At 46.0% G+C, this 27,652-nt stretch overlaps 1 protein-coding gene across 1 annotated transcript in view; it reads left to right on the top strand.

Annotated features, from left to right (window-relative positions):
• The first annotated feature begins 2,484 nt into the window (after nt 1–2,484).
• Nucleotides 2,485–27,652, top strand: part of LOC137428026 (uncharacterized) — a 59,707-nt gene continuing 34,539 nt past the window's right edge. Inside the window, exon 1 of the mRNA XM_068117942.2 lies at nt 2,485–2,917. Coding sequence (XP_067974043.2) covers nt 2,906–2,917 — 12 coding nt within the window. The 5' untranslated portion in view covers nt 2,485–2,905. The remainder of the gene's footprint in view (nt 2,918–27,652) is intronic.

Raw genomic sequence — 27,652 nt, forward strand, 5'->3', positions numbered from 1 at the left:
ACAACATCCCACCATCAACTCGAACACCACTCCACCGCAGCCACCTGCTACATTTCCTGATGAATCACCCAGGGTCAACCGGAGCCCTCCTGGCTGCCATCAGCTCTTTGATGATGCTACATCCCCATCTATGGCTAAGTCATCGCAGGTAACTCGGCATATCAGCGCAGCGCCTCCAATGTCACCTCCTCAAGTCAGTGGTCCCAAACCCAATACGGTTACCACACGCCCTGCGCTTCACAAACCAGCTGCTGCACCCAGATGGTCCGGCCGAAGCACCAGCAAGCCTGCCTGGCACTCTGACTATGACATGTGATTCTGGCATTGACCATTACTGACATTGTGTTTGGTTTCTGGTTCACCAGTTTTTCAATTGGCTTCAAAGTTAGTGATTTAGGAGTTGCAGATGACGAGAAGACGAGGCCATTTCTTAGGTGTTCAAAGCTTCTTTATTCCGACAGAAATCCTCACGCGAACGGAACTCATACAGCTTTAATAGCGCCAACACCCTCTTCGGAGGGCGTGGCTTCAACAACCGTGCACACGTCACGCCCACACAATCAAAAGCCCCATTGGCCCGTGCACGTGGATTATGTCCCAATAAGGTAACTGCTACAGTTCCATATATTCTTCATATTCTCAGTCTTTGCCATGCCAAAAGACACACACACTTGTTATACACATATTTTCCATGCCAAAGACTTGGGGGGAGATAGAGGATTCTTCATCATTACTGATCATTATGTTTGTTCTTATGTCTTTCAGACCGTGTTCATTGTTGAAGTTGCAATAAACCGCCAACTGGATTAACAAAGAGAACTGGTCTTATTTACTATGATGTACAGTACCTCACACTGAACTGTACCTCACACTGAACCCACACCACACTGTACCCTCACACTGAACACACACTGCACTACCTCACACTGAACCCACACGGCACTGTACCTCACACTGAACCCACATGGCACTGAACCCACACGGCACTGTACCTCACACTGAACCCACATGGCACTGAACCCACACGGCACTGTACCTCACACTGAATCCACACGGCACTGTACCTCACACTGAACCCACACGGCACTGTACCTCACACTGAACCCACATGGCACTGAACCCACACGGCACTGTACCTCACACTGAATCCACACGGCACTGTACCTCACACTGAACCCACACGGCACTGTACCTCACACTGAACCCACACGGCACTGTACCTCACACTGAACCCACACGGCAAGGTACCTCACACTGAACACACACAGCAAGGTACCTCACACTGAACACACACCAACCACACTGCACCTCACACTGAACCCACACGGCAAGGTACCTCACACTGAACACACACCAATCACACTGTACCTCACACTGAAGCCACACTGCACTGTACCTCACACTGAACCCACACGGCAAGGTACCTCACACTGAACACACCAACCACACTGCACCTCACACTGAACCCACACGGCAAGGTACCTCACACTGAACACACACCAACCACACTGTACCTCACACTGAACCCACACCAACCACACTGTACCTTACACTGAACACACTGCACTGTACACACTGCACTGTACCTCACACTGAACACACACCAACCACACTGAACACACACCAACCACACTGTACCTCACACTGAACCCACACCGCACTGTACCTCACACTGAACCCACACCGCACTGTACCTCACACTGAAACCACACTGCACTGTACCTCACACTGTACAGTACCTCACACTGAAACCACACTGTACCTCACATTGAACCCACAGATATCTTTGTTATGAATAACACATTACTGTAAAAACACTCGATTGCTTTACCTTGTTCCCTTTAAAACTCAATAACCCAAAGGTGATTAATAAGTACCGAGGCCTAAACATAAATCGATGGTTCCAGTCTAATTTATACTCCTGAAAAACCTGTTAACAGAAAACATTAAAATGTCAATATTGTCACAGTAATGATGAAATACATCTTATACCATATACATTAAAATCATTGTTTACTATTGTGATTATGGTAACTGTTTATGGGATGTGAGATTGATGGGATAACTCACGATGGGAGTCGTGTGGGTTCGATTCCTGACCCGACAATAAACTGTAGGACTGGGGCGACGCAGGCAGGGGTCCGTCCTATCTCTGAGGGGACATTAAGCCGGCTGTGCCATCTGCTTGCATTCAGGATGTTCAAGCTCCTACAGCCCCATTCAAAAAGAGAAGGCCATTGTGTGCCGGTACGCAAGCCAAACTCCAAAAGTAAGTGTTGCAACTGTTAGTTGAGACCTACGTAAGGCGTCCTTATACTGTACACCTTGTGGGGTACCTGAGTTTACCTGATCATTCCAATGGAATTCATGATATCTCAGAGTGCAAACAGCGAGAGGTGACAAGTTTGGGGAAAACACTCACAATCCAATCAGAAGAATAAGAGAGTAAAACCCAAGGGATTGAGAGGGCACGTTGCGAGTAGGAGGAGCAACTTGGGTTTCACTTCATTTTAAACCATTTTGTTGTTTCACAGTTTCCCTGATGTGACACCGACCGGATTCAGACGCCAGAGGAAGAGACAGTACAATCGCTCCTTCTCAACACCTTCGGAGACCAAAAACCTCGTGCAATGTGAGCAACCTGCTACCGAGCTCACCTTTGATTCTCGTTTCCTCATCACCCCGGAGCCACAATTTTTTTTATACCTGCCCGACCGGGTTGGACTCTGGTCCGCCTCGGCTGCAGAGACGCCAACCTCGTCCACCTATGCAAGACGAGACGCTACGACTGCTACCTGTCTTCCTACGAGAGACGTCACCGTAGCCACCCGGCACCTGTCCTGGTACAGAACCTCGCACTCGGCTCCACGGCCGGACGTCCTCTGTGCAGGTGACTCGACTCGCCATGAAAAACTCGGTAAGCTTGGTCAGGAGGGCTCAGGTGGACAGGTAGCAACGCGATTACTGGTATAAAACGATGGAGTATCCCAAACGTTGTTTCGGTTTTATAAGAGAAGAAAAGGTCAATGTATTTGGATAAAATGTAGATTTGAGATGAAGTGAAACAGATACCCAAGGTAGGTACCTGTACCTTCACAAGAGTTGTGGGCTTTATATATCTGAGAAGGAAAGTGCGGTTTCTCGAACACCTGCGCACGATATGAAACTTCGATGACAACGTTCAAATCCTTTTGTAATCCATCTGTTCGTTCACATCATCCCGATAGCCTTGCAATTCATGGATAACCACCACAAACAGCTTAACCACAAACTTGAGGTTAAGGGTGTTACTGACAGGTAAACACCTGCAGGAATAATACCTGAGCTGCGTGTGTGTTATGTTTGCAATGCGAGTAATGCGGAATTTACACTCGAATTTGCATATGTTTACATGACTGTGTCCCGATATGCTTGCGTATTGTGTGACGACGTGTTTATCATGGTCCATGGAAGGTACAATCGTGCCAAACTAAAGGTACCATAACCACCCCGTGGCAAACTAAAGGTACCATAACCATCCCGAGCCAAACTCCAGGTACCATAACCATCCCGTGCCAAACTAAAGGTACCATAACCACCCCGTGCCAAACTAAAGGTACCATAACCACCCCGAGCCAAACTAAAGGTACCATAACCACCCCGTGCCAAACTAAAGGTACCATAACCACCCTGTGCCAAACTCAAGGTACCATAACCACCCCGTGCCAAACTAAAGGTACCATAACCACCCTGTGCCAAACTAAAGGTACCATAACCATCCCGAGCCAAACTAAAGGTACCATAACCACCCCGTGCCAAACTAAAGGTACCACAACCATCCCGAGCCAAACTAAAGGTGCCATAACCACCCTGTGCCAAACTCAAGGTACCATAACCATCCCGAGCCAAACTAAAGGTACCATAACCACCCCGTGCCAAACTAAAGGTACCATAACCACCCCGAGCCAAACTAAAGGTACCATAACCACCCCGTGCCAAACTAAAGGTACCATAACCACCCCGTGCCAAACTAAAGGTACCATAACCACCCCGTGCCAAACTAAAGGTACCATAACCATCCCGAGACAAACTAAAGGTACCATAACCACCCCGTGCCAAACTAAAGGTACCATAACCATCCCGAGCCAAACTAAAGGTACCATAACCACCCCGTGTCAAACTCCAGGTACCATAACCATCCCGAGCAAAACTAAAGGTACCACAACCATCCCGAGCCAAACTCCAGGTACCATAACCACCCCGTGTCAAACTCCAGGTACCATAACCATCCCGAGCAAAACTAAAGGTACCACAACCATCCCGAGCCAAACTCCAGGTACCATAACCATCCCGAGCAAAACTAAAGGTACCATAACCACCCCGTGCCAAACTAAAGGTACCATAACCATCCCAAGCCAAACTCCAGGTACCATAACCATCCCGAGCCAAACTAAAGGTACCATAACCATCCCAAGCCAAACTCCAGGTACCACAACCATCCCGAGCCAAACTCCAGGTACCACAACCATCCCGAGCCAAACTCCAGGTACCATAACCATCCCGAGCCAAACTAAAGGTACCATAACCATCCCGAGCCAAACTAAAGGTACCATAACCATCCCGAGCCAAACTCCAGGTACCATAACCATCCCGAGCAAAACTAAAGGTACCACAACCATCCCGAGCCAAACTCCAGGTACCATAACCATCCCAAGCCAAACTCCAGGTACCATAACCATCCCGAGCCAAACTAAAGGTACCATAACCATCCCAAGCCAAACTCCAGGTACCACAACCATCCCGAGCCAAACTCCAGGTACCACAACCATCCCGAGCCAAACTCCAGGTACCATAACCATCCCGAGCCAAACTAAAGGTACCATAACCACCCCGAGCAAAACTAAAGGTACCATAACCATCCCGAGCCAAACTCCAGGTACCATAACCATCCCAAGCCAAACTAAAGGTACCACAACCATCCCGAGCCAAACTAAAGGTACCATAACCACCCCGTGCCAAACTCAAGGTACCATAACCATCCCGAGCCAAACTAAAGGTACCATAACCACCCCGTGCCAAACTCAAGGTACCATAACCATCCTGAGCCAAACTAAAGGTACCATAACCACCCCGTGCCAAACTAAAGGTACCATAACCACCCCGAGCCAAACTCAATGTACCATAACCACCCCGAGCCAAACTCAATGTACCACAACCATCCCACTTAGCGAATGACACACACAATGACACACACAATGAGCCAAACCCAAACTTAGCGAATAGAGGTTAGGTTAGCAAGTCCACTTAGCGAATAGAGGTTAGGTTAGCAAGACCACTTAGCGAATAGAGGTTAGGTTAGCAAGACCACTTAGCGAATAGATGTTAGGTTAGCAAGACCACTTAGCGAATAGAGGTTAGGTTAGCAAGACCATTTAGCGAATAGAGGTTAGGTTAGCAAGACCATTTAGCGAATAGAGGTTAGGTTAGCAAGACCACTTAGCGAATAGATGTTAGGTTAGCAAGACCATTTAGCGAATAGATGTTAGGTTAGCAAGACCACTTAGCGAATAGAGGTTAGGTTAGCAAGACCATTTAGCGAATAGAGGTTAGGTTAGCAAGACCACTTAGCGAATAGATGTTAGGTTAGCAAGACCATTTAGCGAATAGAGGTTAGGTTAGCAAGACCACTTAGCGAATAGATGTTAGGTTAGCAAGACCATTTAGCGATTAGAGGTTAGGTTAGCAAGACCATTTAGCGAATAGAGGTTAGGTTAGCAAGACCATTTAGCGAATAGAGGTTAGGTTAGCAAGACCACTTAGCGAATAGATGTTAGGTTAGCAAGACCATTTAGCGAATAGAGGTTAGGTTAGCAAGACCATTTAGCGAATAGAGGTTAGGTTAGCAAGACCATTTAGCGAATAGAGGTTAGGTTAGCAAGACCACTTAGCGAATAGAGGTTAGGTTAGCAAGACCATTTAGCGAATAGAGGTTAGGTTAGCAAGACTATTTAGCGAATAGAGGTTAGGTTAGCAAGACCACTTAGCGAATAGATGTTCGGTTAGCAAGACCATTTAGCGAATAGAGGTTAGGTTAGCAAGACCACTTAGCGAATAGATGTTAGGTTAGCAAGACCATTTAGCGAATAGAGGTTAGGTTAGCAAGACCACTTAGCGAATAGAGGTTAGGTTAGCAAGACCATTTAGCGAATAGAGGTTAGGTTAGCAAGACCACTTAGCGAATAGATGTTAGGTTAGCAAGACCATTTAGCGAATAGAGGTTAGGTTAGCAAGACCACTTAGCGAATAGAGGTTAGGTTAGCAAGACCATTTAGCGAATAGAGGTTAGGTTAGCAAGACCACTTAGCGAATAGATGTTAGGTTAGCAAGACCATTTAGCGAATAGAGGTTAGGTTAGCAAGACCATTTAGCGAATAGAGGTTAGGTTAGCAAGACCACTTAGCGAATAGATGTTAGGTTAGCAAGACCACTTAGCGAATAGATGTTAGGTTAGCAAGACCATTTAGCGAATAGAGGTTAGGTTCGCAAGACCACTTAGCGAATAGATGTTAGGTTAGCAAGACCACTTAGCGAATAGAGGTTAGGTTAGCAAGACCATTTAGCGAATAGAGGTTAGGTTAGCAAGACCACTTAGCGAATAGATGTTAGGTTAGCAAGACCATTTAGCGAATAGAGGTTAGGTTAGCAAGACCATTTAGCGAATAGAGGTTAGGTTAGCAAGACCACTTAGCGAATAGATGTTAGGTTAGCAAGACCACTTAGCGAATAGATGTTAGGTTAGCAAGACCATTTAGCGAATAGAGGTTAGGTTAGCAAGACCACTTAGCGAATAGATGTTAGGTTAGCAAGACCACTTAGCGAATAGATGTTAGGTTAGCAAGACCACTTAGCGAATAGATGTTAGGTTAGCAAGACCACTTAGCGAATAGATGTTAGGTTAGCAAGACCACTTAGCGAATAGATGTTAGGTTAGCAAGACCACTTAGCGAATAGATGTTAGGTTAGCAAGACCACTTAGCGAATAGATGTTAGGTTAGCAGGACCATTTAGCGAATAGAGGTTAGGTTAGCAAGACCACTTAGCGAATAGAGGTTAGGTTAGCAAGACCATTTAGCGAATAGATGTTAGGTTATACACACGTGTTGGTTTAAGGCATGCAGAAATAGCACTGCAGACTGTGTTGAAGACTAGATCCATGTTCTTCGCTTTCCAGGAATGGCCCCAAACAGGACAGGTACAATCCGCTGACGAATAGCACGTGGCAAGTGGTCCCTTGGTGTGTCCCCATTTAGAGTTGGACAACTTCCGCAAGATGTTGTTTCTGGCTCCTGCCATTATCTCCGCCACCAAAGGTGGATGGAGGTTATGTTTTCACCTCTGTCTATCTGTCTGTTTGTCCGTTTGTGAACGAGATATCTCAAAAAGAGGTTAATTTTCTTCTTCACCATTGGAAGACGGGGCTAAAAGCAACATATAGCAGGATATCTCAAAAGGTTATGGACGGATTTGGGCGAAACTTGGTGGAGAGGTTGCGTGTTTGACAAGGACTAAAGCTTTCGATTTTGGTGAAGATCTGAATGTGGTTTCGGATACAACAATTATTTAATTTTTCAGTGATTCTTCACCATTGAGTGATCGGGTGAAAAGCGATAAATAACATATTATTTTAAAAAGTTATGGACGAGTTATGACTAAACTTGGGGGACGAGTTGGTTTGGTGACGAGAACAAGCCGATGAGATTTTGGTTCAGGTGCGAATCCAGATCCGGCCTATCGGTGGATACAAAACATAAAGTGTTCACCAGGTGGAGGTGTGTATGCTCTCTACCGAGTGCCGTTTTAGTTCGTTGATGTTATCGGTGGACAATACCGAAGTGGGGGTCGCTTTCACTAGGTGATGTCACGGCTAATAGTGAAGAAGATTTCGACTTTTAATTGCAAAATTACCGACTTTATAAATCTGAATTCACAAAAACATGCACCATACCTATATCGTAGGGTATCACGTGATAGATTAGCGTCCAGGTGGTCTGAGCGCTTGGATTCCCCTTTGACGTGGCTACCTTGAGACCATAGGGTCCTGTGTTTGAGGCCCTGTCATGTCGTTCAATTAACACCTGGTGGGTTGACTCACCCTGTCATCCTCAAAATGAGTACCAGACAACTGGTGGGGGGGAGGGGGGCATTGCATCAGCGGCACAGCCACGTCCCCAGACAATGATGCAGCCAAGCAGCGAGGGGCTGCACACAAACCACCACCACAACTACTCTCCGAAAGGACCTTGTCAAACCCACTGTCTCTGTCTTCTACCGCCTCCTTTCTGTTCTTGCACCCTCTAGGGTTAGGGTTAGGGTTAGGGTTAGGTGCTTTGTATCCTCCAACCACCCAGCCCCACCTCAGGTTTGGCAGGGCTCACATGGTCCACCATCAACCCCCTTCTGGTGAAACTACCTAAACCAGGATCAGTGCTTACCTCCACACATTCGCTCCTCTTTTTTCCCGTGTGTGGAACAAAGTTCCACATCCTCTTCAATCTCATTCTTCCCTCCAGGTCTTCAAGACAGCTGTTCACCACCACCTCAGATCGTCGCCAAACCAAAATCATTATCTTTTCTACCCTCGTTAACCCCTCCCCTGGATCACCTCATTCAAAATTTCCAGTATTTTTCCTTCCACATCATCCTGTCCACAGTGTGTTCACTTTCCCCTCACTTCTCCCCACATTCATTATTTCTCACTTTTGTCACACAAACCTGCTGTTGGTGTGTCCTCCCCTCTCTGGTACATTTGTTCAGAGAGGAAGTGATGCAGTGATGCAGTAAAGGAGCTGATGCTGTAAGTTCAACTTGGAACATGGGATGTATATGGGAAGAGAGAGGGGTTGATGCTGTAAGTTCATCTTGGAACATGGGATGTATGTGGGAAGAGAAAGGGGTTGAAGTTGGAACATGGGATGTATATGGGAAGAGAAAGGGGTTGAAGTTGTGAGTTCATCTTGGAACATGGGATGTATATGGGAAGAGAAAGGGGTTGATGCAGTGAGTTCATCTTGGAACATGGGATCTATATGGGAAGAGAAAGGGGTCAATGCCATGAGTTGTTCTTGGAACATGGGATGTATATGGGAAGAGAAAGGGGTTGATGTTGGAACATAGGATATATATTATATATGGGAAGAGAAAGGGGTCAATGCAGTGAGTTCATCTTGGAACATGGGATGTATATGGGAAGATAAAGGGGCTGATGCCGTGAGTTCATCTTGGAACATGGGATGTATGTGGGAAGAGAAAGGGGTTGATGTTGGAACATGGGATCTATATGGGAAGAGAAAGGAGTTGATGCTGTAAGTTCAACTTGGAACATGGGATGTATATGGGAAGAGAAAGGGGTTGATGCTGTAAGTTCAACTTGGAACATGGGATGTATATGGGAAGAGAAGGGTCAATGCCATGAGTTGTTCTTGGAACATGGGATGTATATGGGAAGAGAAAGGGGTTGATGTTGTGAGTTCATCTTGGAACATGGGATGTATATGGGAAGAGAAAGGGGTCAATGCAGTGAGTTCATCTTGGAACATGGGATGTATATGGGAAGAGAAAGGGGTCAATGCAGTGAGTTCATCTTGGAACATGGGGTGTATGTGGGAAGAGAAAGGGGTCAATGCCATGAGTTGTTCTTGGAACATGAGATCTATATGGGAAGAGAAAGGGGTCAATGCAGTGAGTTCATCTTGGAACATGGGATCTATATGGGAAGAGAAAGGGGTCAATGCCATGAGTTGTTCTTGGAACATGGGATGTATATGGGAAGAGAAAGGGGTCAATGCAGTGAGTTCATCTTGGAACATGGGATGTATGTGGGAAGAGAAAGGGGTCAATGCAGTGAGTTCATCTTGGAACATGGGGTGTATGTGGGAAGAGAAAGGGGTCAATGCAGTGAGTTCATCTTGGAACATGGGATGTATGTGGGAAGAGAAAGGGGTCAATGCAGTGAGTTCATCTTGGAACATGGGATGTATGTGGGAAGAGAAAGGGGTCAATGCAGTGAGTTCATCTTGGAACATGGGATGTATGTGGGAAGAGAAAGGGGTCAATGCAGTGAGTTCATCTTGGAACATGGGATGTATGTGGGAAGAGAAAGGGGTCAATGCAGTGAGTTCATCTTGGAACATGGGATGTATATGGGAAGAGAAAGGGGTCAATGCCGTGAGTTGTTCTTGGAACATGGGATCTATATGGGAAGAGAAAGGGGTTGGTTTTGGAACATAGGATATATATGGGAAGAGAAAGGAGTTGATGCCGTGAGTTGTTCTTGGAACATGGGATCTATATGGGAAGAGAAAGGGGTCAATGCCATGAGTTGTTCTTGGAACATTGTTCTCCATGCATCCATTTGCGTTGAAAGATGGAATCCATTTGGCTCCAAGAAGCGGCATTAAGTCAGAGGAGTTCGTCTCGATGGCCTCAGCTTCACATATGGATTCCATATACGGTGATGTCTCTCTTTGATGAATCCAAGTTTTGATTTAGCATTCCTCCCAAACCGGCAGTTTTCGCATGTGATGACAGACTTGGCTGATACTCAGGGTGAGGCTTTTCCCAAAACGGAAATGATGTTTATGTTTGGGAAGGAAAGGAACTTGAACTGAGCTTTGAGAAATGAACTGAGTCAAAGGGAGAAAGTGTTTGACTTTTGGCACCGTGCGGCCTACACTAACTACCAGTATGTGTCACTTCCTGCTTTAAATCCACCATGGACTAACCAATAAATTTATTGGGCATCATCTCGGTATAAAGTGATGCAGAAAAAAATTATAATAACGTGGTAGGTCACGTGGTTCGGCCGCCATATTGTTTTAAGTGAACAAGCGTTACGCCTAGGTCCCCCGTCGGTGAAGTGATGCGAGTTGACAAAGTGGAAGACGCAAGGCGGCCATCTTGGATTTTGACGTGGCAACCCAATTTGCAATAGCGTTCTCCCTTATGTGTAGATACACCCACACACCAGATTAGAAGTTGGTACTTCGCTTATTTTTCAAGATATTCCGCTCACAAGGCTCAGACATACATGGCGGTGGCCATCTTGGATTTTGTCGTGGCGACCCAATTTTCAATAGGGTTCTTCCTTATGCCTAGATACACCCACACACCAGATTAGAAGTTGGTACTACGCTTATTTTTCAAGATATTCCGCTCACAAGGTTCAGACATATATATGGTGGCGGCCATCTTGGATTTTGACGTGGCGACCTAATTTTCAATAGCGTTCTTCCTTGTACCGAGATACACCCACACACCAAATTAGAAGTTGGTACTTCGCTTATTTTTTCAAGATATTCAGCTCACAAGGTTCAGACATACATGGCATCAGACATACATGGCGGCGGCCATCTTGGATTTTGACGTGGGTTGCACCCACACACCAAATTCGAATGCAGTCCTTCGCTTACGCACGCACGCACGCACGCACGGACGGACGGACGGACACACGGACGGAGGGGAAAACCATAGTCCCCCTTTCGCTCCGCGGTGCGACGGGGGACAAAAAGCCTGAAACCCCACTAAAAACCCATTTTCTCCGAAACAGCCGAACAGATCGAGGCCAACCTCTGCATGCGGAATCGCATACTCATGACGAACAAAAAGTTCAGCGAGCATGACGTCATAAGTCACATGGTTTAGGAGCTATGACGTTTTGAAGCATAAACCTTTAAAACCGAGCTCCTCTCATTTTTGATCGTATCGAATGGTAAAGCCACAATTATGTTCCCCATGTCGGCATGCAAAAATTCCCTTTTGGAATTTGCAATAGCTCACATGGAATGGCAGTGATACATAATTGAACGAAAATATTTTTTAAATGATCGACGTGAAACTTTATAATAAAGTAGAGGTCTTGAAGTGGAACAAGTGTGCAAAATTTCAAAATAATTGGATGTACGGTTTGGAAGCTAGAAGTTGTTTTTGTGTGAAGAGGAAGAAACTCCATATCTTCTCCAGCCATGTGACTTTTCGGTGTAGATTTAATTATGATGAAAGCAGGGTTGTATCAAAAGCGGGGGGTTGTATCAAAAGCGGGGTTGGATGAACGTGGGAAGGTGGAGGAAACCGGTCCTCACTGCCAGCAGTTATAAAGTGGCAGTTCTAGTTATTATTACTACAACCCCAACTTTAACTTCTCCAATTATACCTACCTTCTTATACTACTACTAGTCCACTACTATTATTATTATTACTACAACGACCACAACTTTAACTTCTGCAATTATACCTCCCCCTTTATACTACTACTACTACTACTACTACTACTACTACTACTACTACTACTACTACTACTACTACTACTACTACTACTACTACTACTACTACCATCACCACCTGTACTATTTTGTCTTGTGGAAAAATGGCAATATATTGTTACGTGTCTGGGGGTAGGCAATGAAACACCTTCGTCGAGGTAGAATTGCATAGAGTAGCGTGCTCCGAATGTTGCGAAGAAGAACCTTCATATATCTAAGTCAGGGCTGAATGTCCGTGTAAGCGTTTGTGTCTCCATGCGAGGGGTGGAGCTATGCTAATTAGATAGGGCATAAGGATAAATTGCCAGTGTGTTGCCCCTGTGATTTTTCCCTTTGTTCTTCTAAAACGTACTCGGCCAGCCATGCACACGGCACATAATTACAACAACCCGATTCTTGACGGTACCCAAACACTACTACCCCGCCTGGCGAAACCTTTTGATGGGCGTCAAGAATGGCCGTGAGGCCACGCCCCGAAGTACGATTGGTTGGGACGATTCGACGGCGCACGGTGATTGGAGCGTGCGTTACGTCAGTTCACGAGCCTCGATTCAGTATACAAAAAAAAAAGAAAAAAAAAAAAAAGAGGGAACTTTCTAGAACGGGGAAAAGGAAAGGCGAAGCGACTGGCATTTTGCTCTCTCTCGGTTCCAGTTGGTGTTCGTAGCAGGCAGATGCATTATTTCGCGCTCTCTGGTACTGGTGTTGACTCTCTGGTACTAGCCTGGTGTTGGCTTAGCGGTTAGGGTGCCGGCTTGGGATCCTAGGATCCTGGGTTCGAATCCCGGTCGATCGCTGAATTAACGCCAGGGGGGTTGACTCAGCCTGTCATCCTTCCAAGGTCGGCAAATTGAGTACCAGCTTGCTGGGATGAATGATCACGGTGTGTACCCCGATTTAGAATAGGTACACAGTATCCCTGCGCACCGTAAGAGCGTGACCAAGGGTTGGCGTCAGGAAGGGCATCCGGCCATAAAAACATTGCCTCAAAACAGGGAACCATGATTGTCATGGGGCCCGCAAGGCTAACCCCCGCTCTAGCGGGGAAAATGACCTTAAAACGATCATTCATATTTCATTCTCTGGTACTGGCCTCGTGACGGCTGAGCTTTGTGCCGTGTGCGCATGAGAGAAACCTCGGAGCTGTGGGGGAGTTTTTGTGGACGACTCCCATCATAAGGAGGCTATCCTGTCTGCCTGCCTCACGCTGGCAGCTGGCTACGGGAGCAGTTCGGCTTAATCTTGTGCGTTTCCAGCGCAGTGGTTCGAGACGACCCCACCAAGTGCTCGTCGAGGCCAGAGTTAAGTGCCGGCTGGAAGAAACAATGTATTTTTACTTTAGTTTTCCCCTTGTGTTGTATGCAAGTTTGAATGGAGGCGCCTCAACATAGAAATTAGTTTTACCTTACCTTTAATTTTGTTCTCTTGCATTATTGGTTCACGAGTTATCAAACAGAGTGGCCACTATATATATATATTTTTTTTTTTTTTTTTTTTTTTTTTGTATACAAGATCGAGGCTCGTGAAAGAGCGAACATTAATCACACAGAAAGACAAACAGACACATAAAACAAATAACATCGGGAGCGGTAGACAAGATGGGGAGAGAGGGGGAAGGACACAAACACAACATTTGAGAGCAGGGACCGAGAGACATGGAGACATCGAGAGATCTGTGGGAGGGAGAGGGCTTTGGGGGGGAGGCATGTGAAGGGGGGGAGGCATGTGAAGGGGGGGAGGCATGTGAAGGGGGGGGGGTGGGAGAGGTATAAACATATGGACACTGCCAGGATTTCCAGGAAATAAGTTGGAATTTCAAACAAGGTGGATCTGGGGTGAATTAGTGGGGGTAGAAAAGATCAAGGTTATGGATGGGGAAAGATAAGAGATGGTGGTGAACAGCTGTTTTAAAGACCTGGAGGGAGGAGAGGGATTGAAGGGAGTGTGGGAGTTTGTTCCACAGGCGGGAGAAAAGAGGAATGAAAGAGTGAAGGTGAGCAGAGAGCCGAGATTTCGGCAGTTTAACCATCAGAGGGTTGCTGGCAGATCTTGTGCGACCTGTAGGAATATTTGGGGGACAGAGCACAGAGAGAGCTGGGGGAGCAAGGCCGGAGAGGAGTCGGTAGAAGACAGAAAGACCACCTACCTGCCTGCGGTGAGTGAGTGAAAGGCCCTCAGAGATAGCTTCATCGCGGGAGATTCCAATGATTTTGAAAGCTTTGGATTCAACAGCGTGAAGCCGAGCCAGGTGTGAGGCAGGAGCACCAGCCCATAGGGGAGAACAGTATTCCATTGAGCTGCGGATGAAAGCCTTGTAAGTGGTGAGGAGCTCAGGTGTGCCGAGGAAGGACTTCGCACGACGGAGGATGCCCAGTCGGCGACTGGCTTTGGAGGCCAGCTTGGAAATGTGGTTTTCCCAAGAAAGATCATGGCAGATAGTGAGACCCAAAAGCTTGAGTGACAGAACTTCTTGGAGAGGATTGTTGAGAAAGTAGATGGGAGGGTTGTCCAGTCGATCTTTTCGGAGAGACATAGTAAGAGAGTGAGATTTGGCAGGATTGAAAGACATGTTCCACTTGTTTGACCAGTCTGTGATTTTGTCCAGGTCTTCAGAGAGTGAGGAGGCTGCAGACTGCCGATCTGAGGGAAGAGGAATGGAGCGGCAGAGAGTGGAGTCATCAGCAAAGAGATAGAGAGGATTTTCCAGAGAGTCAGAGAGATCATTGATAAAGACCAGAAAAAGCACAGGGCCCAGCACACTTCCTTGGGGAACTCCAGCCTGAACAGGAAGGGGAGATGAGAGAAATCCATTCAGGGCCACACGTTGACTACGACCAGAGAGGAAGTCCGCAAGCCATGCATGGAGATTTCCATGGATACCATAGGAGGAGAGTTTGGTGAGCAGAGCTGGGTGCCAGACCGTATCAAAGGCCCTTGATATGTCAAGGGAGACAGCTCTGATTTCCTGTTTGGCATTGAGGCCCTCCATCCATTGTTGAGACAGCAGAAGCAGCATGTCCAGAGTAGAGTGACCTGGTCTGAAACCAAATTGATGATCAGAGATCAAGCCATTGGAGAAGAGGAAAGATTTCATATCCGAAGCAATGATGGATTCCATGACTTTGCTGATAATTGGGAGCAGGCTGATTGGTCTGTAGATGCAAGGATCTGTTTTTGCACCTTTTTTGTGTAAAGCGGTAATGTTAGCTGATTTCCAGGATGCTGGCAGATGACCTTGAGCAAAAGATAGGGTGAAAAGAACAGAGAGAGGGTGAGATAGAGCGGCAGAGCAGGATTTTAAGACCCGTGGGCTGATGCCGTCTGGTCCAGTTGCAGAATCAGAGTCGAGGTTTGACAAAAACTCCTCCACCTTGTCAGGAGAGAAGGACACAGAGTCCAGGAGCAGTTGGGTTCGACTGGGAAAGGTGGGAACAGAGAGAGATGGGTTTGGGACTAAGGATTTCGAGGCGAACACAGAGTTGAGGCATTCGGCTTTGTCACGTGCGATGTCAACTGTGTGGCCATTTGAGGTAAGGGAGGGGATGGAGGGGGAACAAACACCAGAAACGGATTTGACCAGACGCCACCAGGATTTGGAGGAAGGAGACAGGTTTGAGAGTTCATTCTTGAGTGAGGACAGATAGTGCTTCCTGGCACTCCTGAGGGTAGACACACACTTGTTCCGAGCTTGGTGGAAGGAACTGAGATTTCCTTCAGTTGGATTAGCCTTCCAAGAGGCAAAGGCAAGTTGTTTCAGGGCAACTGCCTCACCACAAGATTCAGTGTACCATGGACGGGAGGAAGGGTAAGACAATTGAAGGCGAGATGGGATAAATCTGTGCATGAGAGAGATCAGTTTGCTTTGGAAGAATTCCCAGGAAGAATTGATGTCAGAGGCAGTGGAGATGGGAGACCAATCCAGACGATTGATGGCTGCTTGAAGACCGTCCCAGTCGGCCTGAGTGAAATGCCAGACTCGTCGACGCTGAGGAGGCTCTCTGAGAATGGCCAGAGAGATGTCCACTTTGACAAGCACATGATCAGAAGAACCGATTGGAGCAGAAGAAGAGCAGCAGACATTAGCAGGGAAGTTTGTCATAACCAAGTCTAGAAGAGAAGATACTCCATTGGCTGAGATCCGGGTCGGGAAATTGACAGACTGTGTCAATCCCAGTGAGTCACAGAAGTCCTTTGCTGAGGTGCCATGACTAGTGAGAGAGGAACCCACACCCAACCAGGTGGCATGATGACAGTTGAAGTCACCACATATGAGGAAGAGAGAGTTGGGATGAGTGGATAGAAGTTGGTCCATGTTGTCAGACATTGAAATGTAGATGGAGTCATCACTGTTTGGGGGACGGTACAGAACACATATGAACAAAAGGTGGGAGCGGAGAGGAAGCCGTAACCAGAGGTACTCCTGCGGGTGAGGAGGAAAGAGAGCAGTGCAAGGAGAGTGAGGAAGAGAGTTTTTGACAAAGATAGCCACCCCACCACCAGGCCGAGGCTCAGGTCTATCATACCGGAGGAGGGAGTAACCAGGAAGAGATATTAAGGAATCAGAGACATCTTGAAGGAGGAAAGTCTCTGTTAAGCAGATCAAGTCTGGATTGTCAGAAGCAACCTGTATGGAGAGATCAGTCAGGTTTGAGCGAAGGCCCCGGATGTTTGAGGTCCATACCGTTAATGAAGAGAGAGGGGGAGCATCGGGTACAGGACAGGGGAGGGGAGGAGTAGGGTAAGATGAAGTATGAGAGGGGGAGGTAGGGAGAGCAGTTGATAGTGTTTCAGATGTTGCAGAAGAGTTCCAAGAAAGGGAAGGATGAGGAGGATGAAAGGTTTGCTGGTGAAGGGATGCGGCACAGTGAGGGGTTGTTTGAGGGGGGGCAGAGGAAAGTAGAAGGTTTGGGGGGGTGGAGGTATGAGATAGAAGGGAGACGAAGTGGGGAGGAGGCAGCTTGGAGGAGGAGGGGGGAGGAGAGAGAATTGGAGAGGAATGGTATGGGGGGAGAATTGAATGGGAGGGATTGGGGGGGAGTTTTGAAGGGCAGGAGTGAGGGGGGAGTTTAGGAGGGGAGGGGCAAGGGGGGAGTTTTGGAGGGAAGGGGAAAGGGGGGAGATCAGGAGTGGAGGGGCAAGGGGGGGATTAGGAGGGGAGGGGCAAAGGGGAAGTTTAGGAGGGGAAGGGCAAGGGGGGAGTTCAGGAGTGGAGGGGCAAGGGGGGAGTTTAAGAGTGGAGGGGCAAGGGGGAAGTTTCGGAGTGTAGGTGCAAGGGGGGGGATTTGGATGGGAGTGGCAAGAGGGGAGTTTAGAAAGTGGATGATTAATGAAAGACGAACATTGATAACAAATTGGGTTTGTTGTGATTTTCAAGTTAGCAATCCGGTTCAGGATGATGGAGGAGGGATGGAATGAATGTGAATTTAGACCATGTAGTGAGGGAGACGTATAAGATAATGAATTTCTTTTTTTTGAAGTGGAATGAGTTGGAGAGGAAATTGAGAAAAGCCTTTTAAATAGGAAGAAAAACAGCGTGTTGTAATATACCACTGAATAAAAAACAGAAGGGGAAAGGTTAAACATATTTAAATAATATTTAAACAGAACTATGAACAATCTTATATGCACAAAAATACCAACGGGGGGAGAGCCGAGAGGGACCACCACGAGTCACGTGAACAGGGCAAACGGTGGATGGCAAGGAGATAATGGGGGTGGGGCGAACAGCACACCTGGACAGAAAATACAGGATGAGACAACAGTACACGTGGAGAAAATAAAATAAATGTTTTTGGTTTTTTTTTGTTTTTTTTTGGGGGGGGGGGGGGTGGGGATTTAGAACGTTAGACAGTATTATGTTCGGGGTAGAAGGGAAAAAACCAAGAGCCAAGCAAAACACACTTAAGTTAACAAAACACCGACGGGGGTACAACTACAGTACAAGGCCACACACGAGGAGCAGAACACGATTAATTAAATACGAGTTACAGGAAATTCAAACCAAAACTAACTATAATCAAACAATATCACATGGACGATAAAATAACGAATTGAAATTTGACAATCTATCTGGGGAAATGGGGGAGAAACACGTGGTCGAAGAACGAACGAACGAATAAGAAAGAATAAACGAATGATGTGTCATGGGTGTGTGTCTGTGTGTATGTGTGTGCGCAGCATAACTACCCGATGATATCATCCGATCTTGATGAAACTTGGGTGGGAGGTTGATATCATGATCTAGGTGTGTCCTGCCTAAGGTGGGCGTATTGCGCCCATTGTGGGCGGAGCCACGCCCGAAAAAGGTGTCTTTTTAGGGGGTAATCGAGTTCAAGCTACATCTTCTCCGAGGGAGTTGGTGGAATCTGACAGGGGTTTCGGTATTTGGTGAGGCCAATGTCATGTGTCAAGCCACATGGAGCTCGATTTTTCATTTTCGCCCCAAGGTCAAGGTTACAAGGTCACAAAATTTAGAAAAGTCAATTTTTGATGGTTTTATTACATTGTTCGCTTCCTAGTAGGGTGAAATGACGTACATGATCTTATATTATCACATACATCATAAAATACAAGTTTTCCAACAAATTTCAGAATCTTCGACCTTTGACCTTTGAAGGTCACAAAGGTGAAATTTTCAAAGTTGTCGGAATCAAACCGAATTTTCGGTATTGTGTAGCTAACTAACCTCATAACTGATTATACATTATTTTCTATCTCATTTCAATGTCAGTAACCTTCGTTTTGACATTTCCAGGCCAGCACCACACACAATTACGTACAGCTGGCTCTTAAAGGCCTGCGCACGCAGCGCATTGGGGCCCTTTGTAAATAGGCATGTACACCGCATGTCGGGGGCCGACACCTGCCACGTGGGCCCCCGACCCCTCAGTCCAGGCCTGTTTCGGTTATAGTCCGTCCTTTGTCATTGAATACCACTCGCTTGTGAACCATCGTCGTCTCCTGACTTGTTTTCATTAAACTCATTAATTATTTGTGCATTTTCAATTCCTGTCACTTGTACGTTTATTTGTTTGTGGTTTCAGAAAACCATCGCTGCGTCTGTCCGTTCAGGTAAGGGACTCGTTACCCCTTCCCCGCGCATGCCAAAGGAACCACCATCAATTTGGCTCATACGCCTCAGAGTTAAAGCTCGGTGGGCCATTCGTCACCCAGGGGTCTTAACCCAGGGGACGTGACAATATAAAACCAGGAAGGCAAACATCTATAGAAATGTAGTGCAACACAGTTCTGTAGGCCTGAAGGGCTTAATACACAAACGTATTGTTTCAGAGTATACAGTAAGGCGGCAGAATATTGTAAAACTGTTCAAAAGTTTAAGGAAACCTGGACCATAAATTATGCACTTTACAGTTTCCCCCCACAAGGTACTTTGCTCTTATTTGTATAAATGTGTTATTTTGTTTTTTGGTGTTCTTTTACCTCTCCATCTGTCATGGTAGTGCTTTCTCTTTAAAATGCTCCATCTTGTCTACTGCAGTTAAAACCATGGACTTGCAGGGATGAGGAAGTTGAGTGACATTAAACAGGAAACGTATGTTTGCCTGAGCAAACAAACCTGAGTCCTGAGTGCAAACATTTAAAGCCTTTTCAACAAAAGCATTAGTAGAAGTAGTAGTAATACTACTACTACTACTACTACTACTACTACTACTACTACTACTACTACTACTACTACTACTACTACTACTACTACTACGCCACGCCATTTTGCTGCTCCTCGAGCCGTGCTATTTTCGACATTTCCTTCTCATCCTCTTCCGTTTTCGTTTGTATTTTTGGTTTATTTGGGTTATTTGAACCGAGTTGGTTCATTTTGTTATTTTACTTTGACGTCCCGTTTGAGTTATTAGTTCTTTTGTGTTCGGGCCTAGCCGCGGCGTGCGGCCGCACCCGTGTGGGACTATATTTGCCGCGCCAGATTTGTGGCATATCACAAACTGTTTGACTGCCTTGTTTTTGCTTAATGACCCTTGACCTTCTGTGCTAAATTTGCATAGTTTTGGCGATTAATCCGATAAGTTATTTGCTCAACGCCCGTTTGATTATCCTTTTGAGTTAATCATTAGCATACCTGTCCGGTCGTGCTGAAATAAGCTAAAGCTCGCGAACGAGCTCATTGATTTTTTTTTTTTCATTTTCATTTGACGGGAAATATACCGTTAATAGCAATCATGCCTGGATGGTACATGGGCAAGAATGGCCGCTACTACCTCTGGTGCAGGTGGGAACCGCCCTGCCCACCCGTTTAAGGCGTTAACAAGGAAGCACGGGGTGAAATGCGAATTGGGACAAATCACCCAAATAGAGGCCTATGTGAACGCACTCGCTAGTGTGGTTGATCCAGCAACGATAGTTGCAGCCTCGAAAATGTATGGACAAGCTGTGTTCTTTCTTAACTCAGAGGCTGCAGCAAACAAAGCCATTGAGAAAGGGATTAGTGTGGGAGGACTCTTTGTACAAGTCGAGCCACTCTCAAGTCTTGGTACAATGATAATTATATCTAATATACCCCCTTACGTGCCTGACAATGTCGTGGTGCCTTTCCTGGAACGACTGGGAGTGTTGAGATCACCCATCAAGCCTGTGGCTTTGGGCTGTCATGAACCCTATCTACAACATGTCTGGTCTTTTAAAAGACAAGTATCCATTGAATTGGGAAAGGATGCTGAATGTGAGGGGTCGTTTGTTATTCCTTTTGACGGAAATAATTACAGGGTGTTTTATATGACAAACGAACCCCGTTGTTTTGTATGCAAAGTAAAGGATCACAGGAGAGCAGACTGCCCCACTATCATTAAAGAGGTTGCAGCTCCTCAACGTCCAGATCAGCCTCGAGAGGATCCCAGCGTCACTGAAGGTAACCTAAGAGAGGTGGCTGCTCCTTTGTGCTCGAGGGCAGTGGACCCTCAAGAAAGTTCTATACCAGCTTCTCATCCCAACTCTTCCGCTGCCATAAATCAATGGCAGGCAGTGGGAGCAGGGAAGGCAAAGAGAGCACAGAAGAGGAAATCAGAACCCGCAGAGGAGGGGACCACGGAACACCCTGGTACAATTGAGGATGACACGGGAAGTAATGTGTCAAAGGGATTTGTAAAGCCTAGTATTCTGAAGGAGAAAAGAGTGGTCACCCAATCTGAAGAAATGGAAGAAGAAGAAGAGGAAACTATTCATCAAACGACAGGATATGGAGAGTCTTCTCTCTCAGATCCACCCAAAGACAGTTTGAAGAATGAACAGGAAGGGAGACCGTCAGGTAGTAAACCCAGCACGGTAAAGACAAACATCCAAGAGGTATCTGACTTGACAGGGCCAAACGATACTGTGATGTTGGCTCCTGAGAAAATGCATCCAATAATAACAACTGCAACGAAGCTTCAAAATAAACCAGGGATTGAAACATCTACAAGAGCAGTTCTGAACCGAAGGATTAACACCGAAGTTTCAAAGGATTCTGAAGTAGCATTCATCGGTGGGACAGACAGAGGGAACCAGACACACAAGCATCAATAAAGTTGCTGGCACTGACCGACATCTCAGGTGATGTCAGTTCACTCACTGTTGGCGCAGAAAGGGGAATAGTTGAGCACATCTCTATTTTACGACCCCAAAAGGTTGGATCTCCTATACCAACTGAGGAGGAGGCATCCATTCCCACAGGTGAAGCAACGTCCGCCGCATCAGAGCCAAAGGAGCGTTCCTCTGCGCCAGAAGATTATGCCAAGTCAGCCTTGAGAGACGACATGGCAAAAGACTTGACACATTGTACAAGTACACCAAAGGAGAAGGATCTTGAACCTCCAGACAGCAATGATGAGGAAAGTATTGGTGATGGGGAAGACTATCAAGGGTCACTGACTGGTTTAGAGACAGACCTACCTGCAGGACGCCATTCCTGCATTCCCAGCCAGGAGATACTCGAGTTCCTGGAACAAAGCTTGCATAGCAGGAAGAAAGTAGAAAATGCGCTGAAACGGTGGAAAGATTATGACTTGCTAGTGCATTCCTTGTATGCACTAAGGAGAGAGGGACATAAAACAAGGACTTCAGGCTCGGCCGAACAAGCCCGAGTCAGGAAGTTTCTAGCAAAGTTGTTGAGTTACGGGCCTGAATATAAATTCGTTTAGGAGGATGAATTTCACAGAAACAAAACTCTCAATACAATAATGACATCAAACTTACGAATAGGATCATTGAATGTCAATGGCTGTAAGGATGCATTCCGTGTGCACCAGGTATTGTCATTCTGTGTGAAGGAAAAACTTGAAGTAACCTTTTTGCAGGAAACCCACACGACCCCAGAGGCTGCATCCCGATTGGAAAACCAATGGGAAGGCTTGGCCTTTTTCAGTCACCTAACGGACACATCTTGTGGAGTGGCTACCCTCTTTTCACCAAAGAGGAAACCTGAAATACTTGTCGTAAAGGAAGCCAGTGTGGGGCGGTTGCTACATATAAAAGCAAAGTTTGAAGAATTTGTTGTCAATTTCGTCAACATTTATGCACCTTGTGTAGGAGTTGCAAGGGGGATTTTCTTCAACCGGTTGCAGAGATTCATGCTCACCTTGCCTGGTGAAAAGTGTGTAATTCTTGGAGGAGACTTTAATTTCACTCTAAACCCCTCCCTTGATCGAATAGGTCAGGAGCCGCATAATCCCTCTGTAAGAATATTACAACAAACCATAACACTGTTAAACTTGAGGGATACTTGGCACATACAACACCCCACAGACAGAACATTCACGTATACGAGTATCAGAGGTGGTCATATATCACAATCCCGGCTCGATAGAATTTACGTGTCTCACCGTTGGTGTAAGATTGTCAGTGACTCCGGCATAAAAGTTGCCCATTTCACAGATCACAACTTGGCCTGGATTAAGTTTTCCCTGGCGGAAACAAGGCGAGGCCCTGGCTTGTGGCACCTGAACAATGCTTTAAGTCAGGATGAAGCCTTTTTGTCAATCTTTTTGAATTTTTGGCAAGCCTGGAGGAATAAAAAAGGAGATTTTTGCTCACTTGGATTCTGGTGGGATGTAGGCAAGGTACGATTGAAATTGCTGTGTCAGGAATACTCGTATGGATCGAGCAAAACACTTGGGTTAGGGATCAAAAGACTGGAAGAGGAACTGCTGCACCTTGAGAAGCACCTGGCCACACTTACCTCTACTGAACTGCAGGCATACCAAGAAAAAGAGAGCACCCTTAAAGCATGTAGTCGTGTGAAGGCACGAGGGGCGTATGTGCGCTCTCGTTTGCAGTTTATTTCTGAGGATGAATATGTCCTGAATTATCTCAAAGGGGTGGAAAAACGCAAAGGTCAATTCAGGACTATAGCGAGTGTTCTCGCAGAAGATGGTCTCTTGCTCAATGGCTCTGAGGGTGTTCAAAAACGAATTAGAGCCTTTTACGCTCAGCTGTATCCGGGTAAGAGCACAGATGCAGGTGCAGGTGGCACTTTGTGGAGTAGTCTTCCTGAAGCCTCTGTAGAAGACCGGGAGCAGCTGGAGACTCCATTATCTCTGGAAGAATTGAAAACCGCCCTGCACAGCCTATCAAGAGATAAAGCCCCTGGCATGGATGGCTTATCATGTGAATTCTATACAAAAGTATGGGACTTGGTTGTACCTGATTACCTAAGCGTAGCTCAGGAAGCATGTGATACAGGTATAATGGCCCTTTCTTGGCGTCGAGCGATGCTGGTCTTGATTCCCAAGGAGGGTGACTTGAGAGACTTGAAGAATTACCACCCTGTGTCTCTGCTGTGTGTGGATTATAAGGTCATGGCTAAAATGTTGTCACTCCGTCTCGGACCAGTCCTGACAAAATTAGTCAGCCCGGACCAATCTTATGCCATTCCAGGCAGGACAATACATGACAACATATCCCTTGTCAGAGACCTGATACAGTATGCGGACATGACTCGGACTCAAGTCGGATTTCTTTCCTTGGATCAGGAGAAAGCCTTTGACCAGATGAACCATGAGTATCTGTTTGAAACCTTGCTAACATTTGGGTTGGGGAGGAGATTTGTAGGCATGATTCAGACGTTGTACATGTCGGCAGAATGCCTAGTCAAAGTCAACGGTTTCTTGCTCGCGCCCTTTCCATTTGAGAGAGGAATAAGACAAGGATGTCCCCTGTCCGGCCAATTATATTCCCTATGTATCGAACCCTTCCTTTGTTTGATGAGAAGGTGGCTAACTGGCATTGTGGTGCCACACAACAGGGTCAACCTCAAACTTTCTGCATATATAGATGATGTTCTCGTGTTTGCCAGTAATGCAAGGGATATGCAAATAGTTTATGATTGTCAGCAGGTCTATTCAGCAGCATCGTCTGCTACAATCAATTGGAGGAAAAGCTCGGGGCTTCTAATTGGACAAATGCAGGTAAAGGAGTTACCAACACTTTTTCAGAAATTGACCTGGAGTCGCAATGAGCTCAAATATTTGGGGGTGCACTTATCCACTTCCCATGGGTCCTCACCACTCATTAACTGGAACACTTTAGGGGACAAGATCGAAGCAAAGTTGAGAGACTGGAGTGGACTACTCAAAGTCCTGTCTCTGAGGGGAAAAACACTCCTTATTAAACAGTTTATAATTCCGAAGTGAGTATTCAGGCTCTCTTGCATAAGCACTCCAGAGGAGTTTCTGGTTAAGATGCAGAGGCAGCTACTGGACTACTTTTGGAATGGTAAACACTGGGTTTCCCTGGGCATTCTGAGCTTGACTTTTTCAGAAGGTGGACAGTCTTTTCCCTGCCTTCGAAGCCACTACCACGCATTCAGGCTGAAGACCATACAACGTTACCTACATGTGAACCCTGCACCGCAATGGTGCTCACTGGCATCATACGTCTTCAGCAAAGTGCTCAATCTTGGGTACAAAAGGAATCTTTTCATCATTACATCTCGGAGCCTGTCTAGTGCTACATTGCCTATTTTTTATCAAGAAATGCTGAGGGCTTGGAATGTAGTCGACGTACAAAGAACAGTTCCTTATCCAGGCAAGGACCTGTTAGAAGAACCGCTCATTCTCAACCCTCTTCTACAGGGCCCAACTCTGGCTTCCTTTTCAGTAAGAAGGAGCCTCTTAGCTGGTAGCATATCCACAGTGGGAGACCTTCTGAACGATGGTAAGAGAACGCTTTTACCCAAGGAACTCGCAGCGAAAATGGGCCTGAGGACAATCAGGATCCCCTCCAGGATACTTGAAGAGGTCAAAAGCTCCTTGCCTCCCGATTGTCTGGAATATCTAGAGAATCCCAAAGAGGGTGATGGATCTGGACAGCTGTCCATCGGTAACTCCATGGATTTTAAAATCTGACCACGATGTTGCGAGCTCTCTCAGCCAATACCTGCAAACAATATGAGTAAGACCCCTGGTACAGTGGAAATGTCGTTCTGTGGGCTATCAAGGAAAAATATATACCTGCTAGTGATCCACTCGCTCCATTATATAGCTCTTGCAACCCGACTGGATACTCCCTGGCGTGAGACTCTTCCACTTCCTTCGACTGTTCATCCACGTTGGGATTCACTCTATCTCTACCCAACGCCAAGAATGATGGCAGACTTAAGTTGGAGGTTGCTACATGGTGCACTGAGCTCTGGATCTATGATGCGGCATTTCACTAACTTCTCAGAGGATTGCTGCTTTTGTGGTGAAAGGGAAACTATATTTCACATATACCTTCAATGCCACCGTCTTGAACCAGTGTTCTTACTGATGAAAAATCTTCTCTTGCGCTTCTGGCTTCACTTCTCTCCGACACTTTTTATCATCGGGCACCCGGTAAAGAAACTAAGCAAGTCACGAGATCTCCTTGTTAACTTTATTTTAGCCTGTGCAAAAATGGCAATATATAAAACCAGGAAGGCAAAAATTGAGAAAGATGTGGTGGAACACAGTTCTGTATGTCTGAAGGGCTTAATACGCTCACGCATTATTTCGGAGTACAAGACGGGAGAATATAGTAACACTGTTCAAAAGTTTAAGGAAACCTGGACTATAAATGATGCACTTTGTACGGTCTCCCCACAAGATACTTTGCTCTTATTTGTATAAATGTGTTATTTGGCATTCTTTTTGGTGTTCTTTGGCGTTCTTTTTTTGGTGTTCTTTGGCGTTCTTTTACCTTCCCCTTATCTGTCTTGGTAGTGCTTTCTCTTCAAAATGCTCTACCTTGTCTACTGTAGTTCAAACCATGGACTTGCAGAGATGAGGAATTGAGCGACATTAAACTGGGAACATATGTTTGCCTGAGCTTGCATGAGCTCTGAACGCAAATCTCTGTAACCTTTCCAACAAAAGCACTACTACTACTACTACTACTACTAACTGAATAAAATCGAATCGACTTGTTCTTGTCACCTACCCAACTCATCCACCTGGTTTTGTCATAACCCATTCATAACTTTTTGACACATCTTGCTTGATACCGTTTTTGGTCCCATCACTCAATGGTGACGAATCACTTAAATCGATTGCGACTTAAATCGATATGATCGAATGGTGACGATCCGCATTCGGATCTTCACCAGAATTAAATTTGCATTGTCCTCGTCAAACATCCTTACCTGTCCACCAAGTTTAATCAGAATGCGCCCACACCTTTTTGAGATATCCTGCTCACAGACAAACAACCAGACAGCCAGACACCAAAAACAGGCGTGAGAACATTTGTTGATGTAATGGTTAAAAACCAAGAACAAACGAGAAAGAGCAATCAGAGATTGCAGACCCTCGCCAGGATGTGTTTTCAGGGGTTTTTAAGGCTTTTGCGTTTAAAACCAATATGGTGGCCGAACCACGTGACCGATGACGTCATCATTATTATTTTTTCTCCACTACTTTATCCCTAGATGATGATCAAGAAATTTCATCTTGATTGGATGAAGCTTTGTACTTGTCGAATTATGATGTCATAATGGAGGTACCTATGCCATCATCATTAGCATATTTTATTCCCCATGGAGAGTTCTTTACAATGAGCTGTCTCAATTTTTTCCATGCAGCGCTTTCGGAGATATAGAGGTGCAAAGTTTTTCGCCTTTTCCAAGATGGCGCCCATACCACGTGACCTATGACGTCATAATTATCATAAAAACCTCTACAGGTGGAGTTGCACCTATGGTAGAAATGTCGTGTCAATCGGACCAATGGTTGCCAAGAAAATCATATTTATTCTGTGCAGACAAAGACAGACAAAAAAAAAAAACCAGACAAACGGACCCAAATGCAATACCCTCTTCCTCCTGCGAGGGTAATAATTAAAACCAAGAACGAATGATTCAAATTCAAGAACGAATGATTCCAACATAAGACCAAATT

The sequence above is a fragment of the Myxine glutinosa genome, chromosome 5 (assembly GCF_964187855.1).
Source record: "Myxine glutinosa chromosome 5, kmMyxGlut1.1, whole genome shotgun sequence".
In the NCBI taxonomy this organism is placed as follows: Eukaryota; Metazoa; Chordata; class Myxini; order Myxiniformes; family Myxinidae; genus Myxine; species Myxine glutinosa.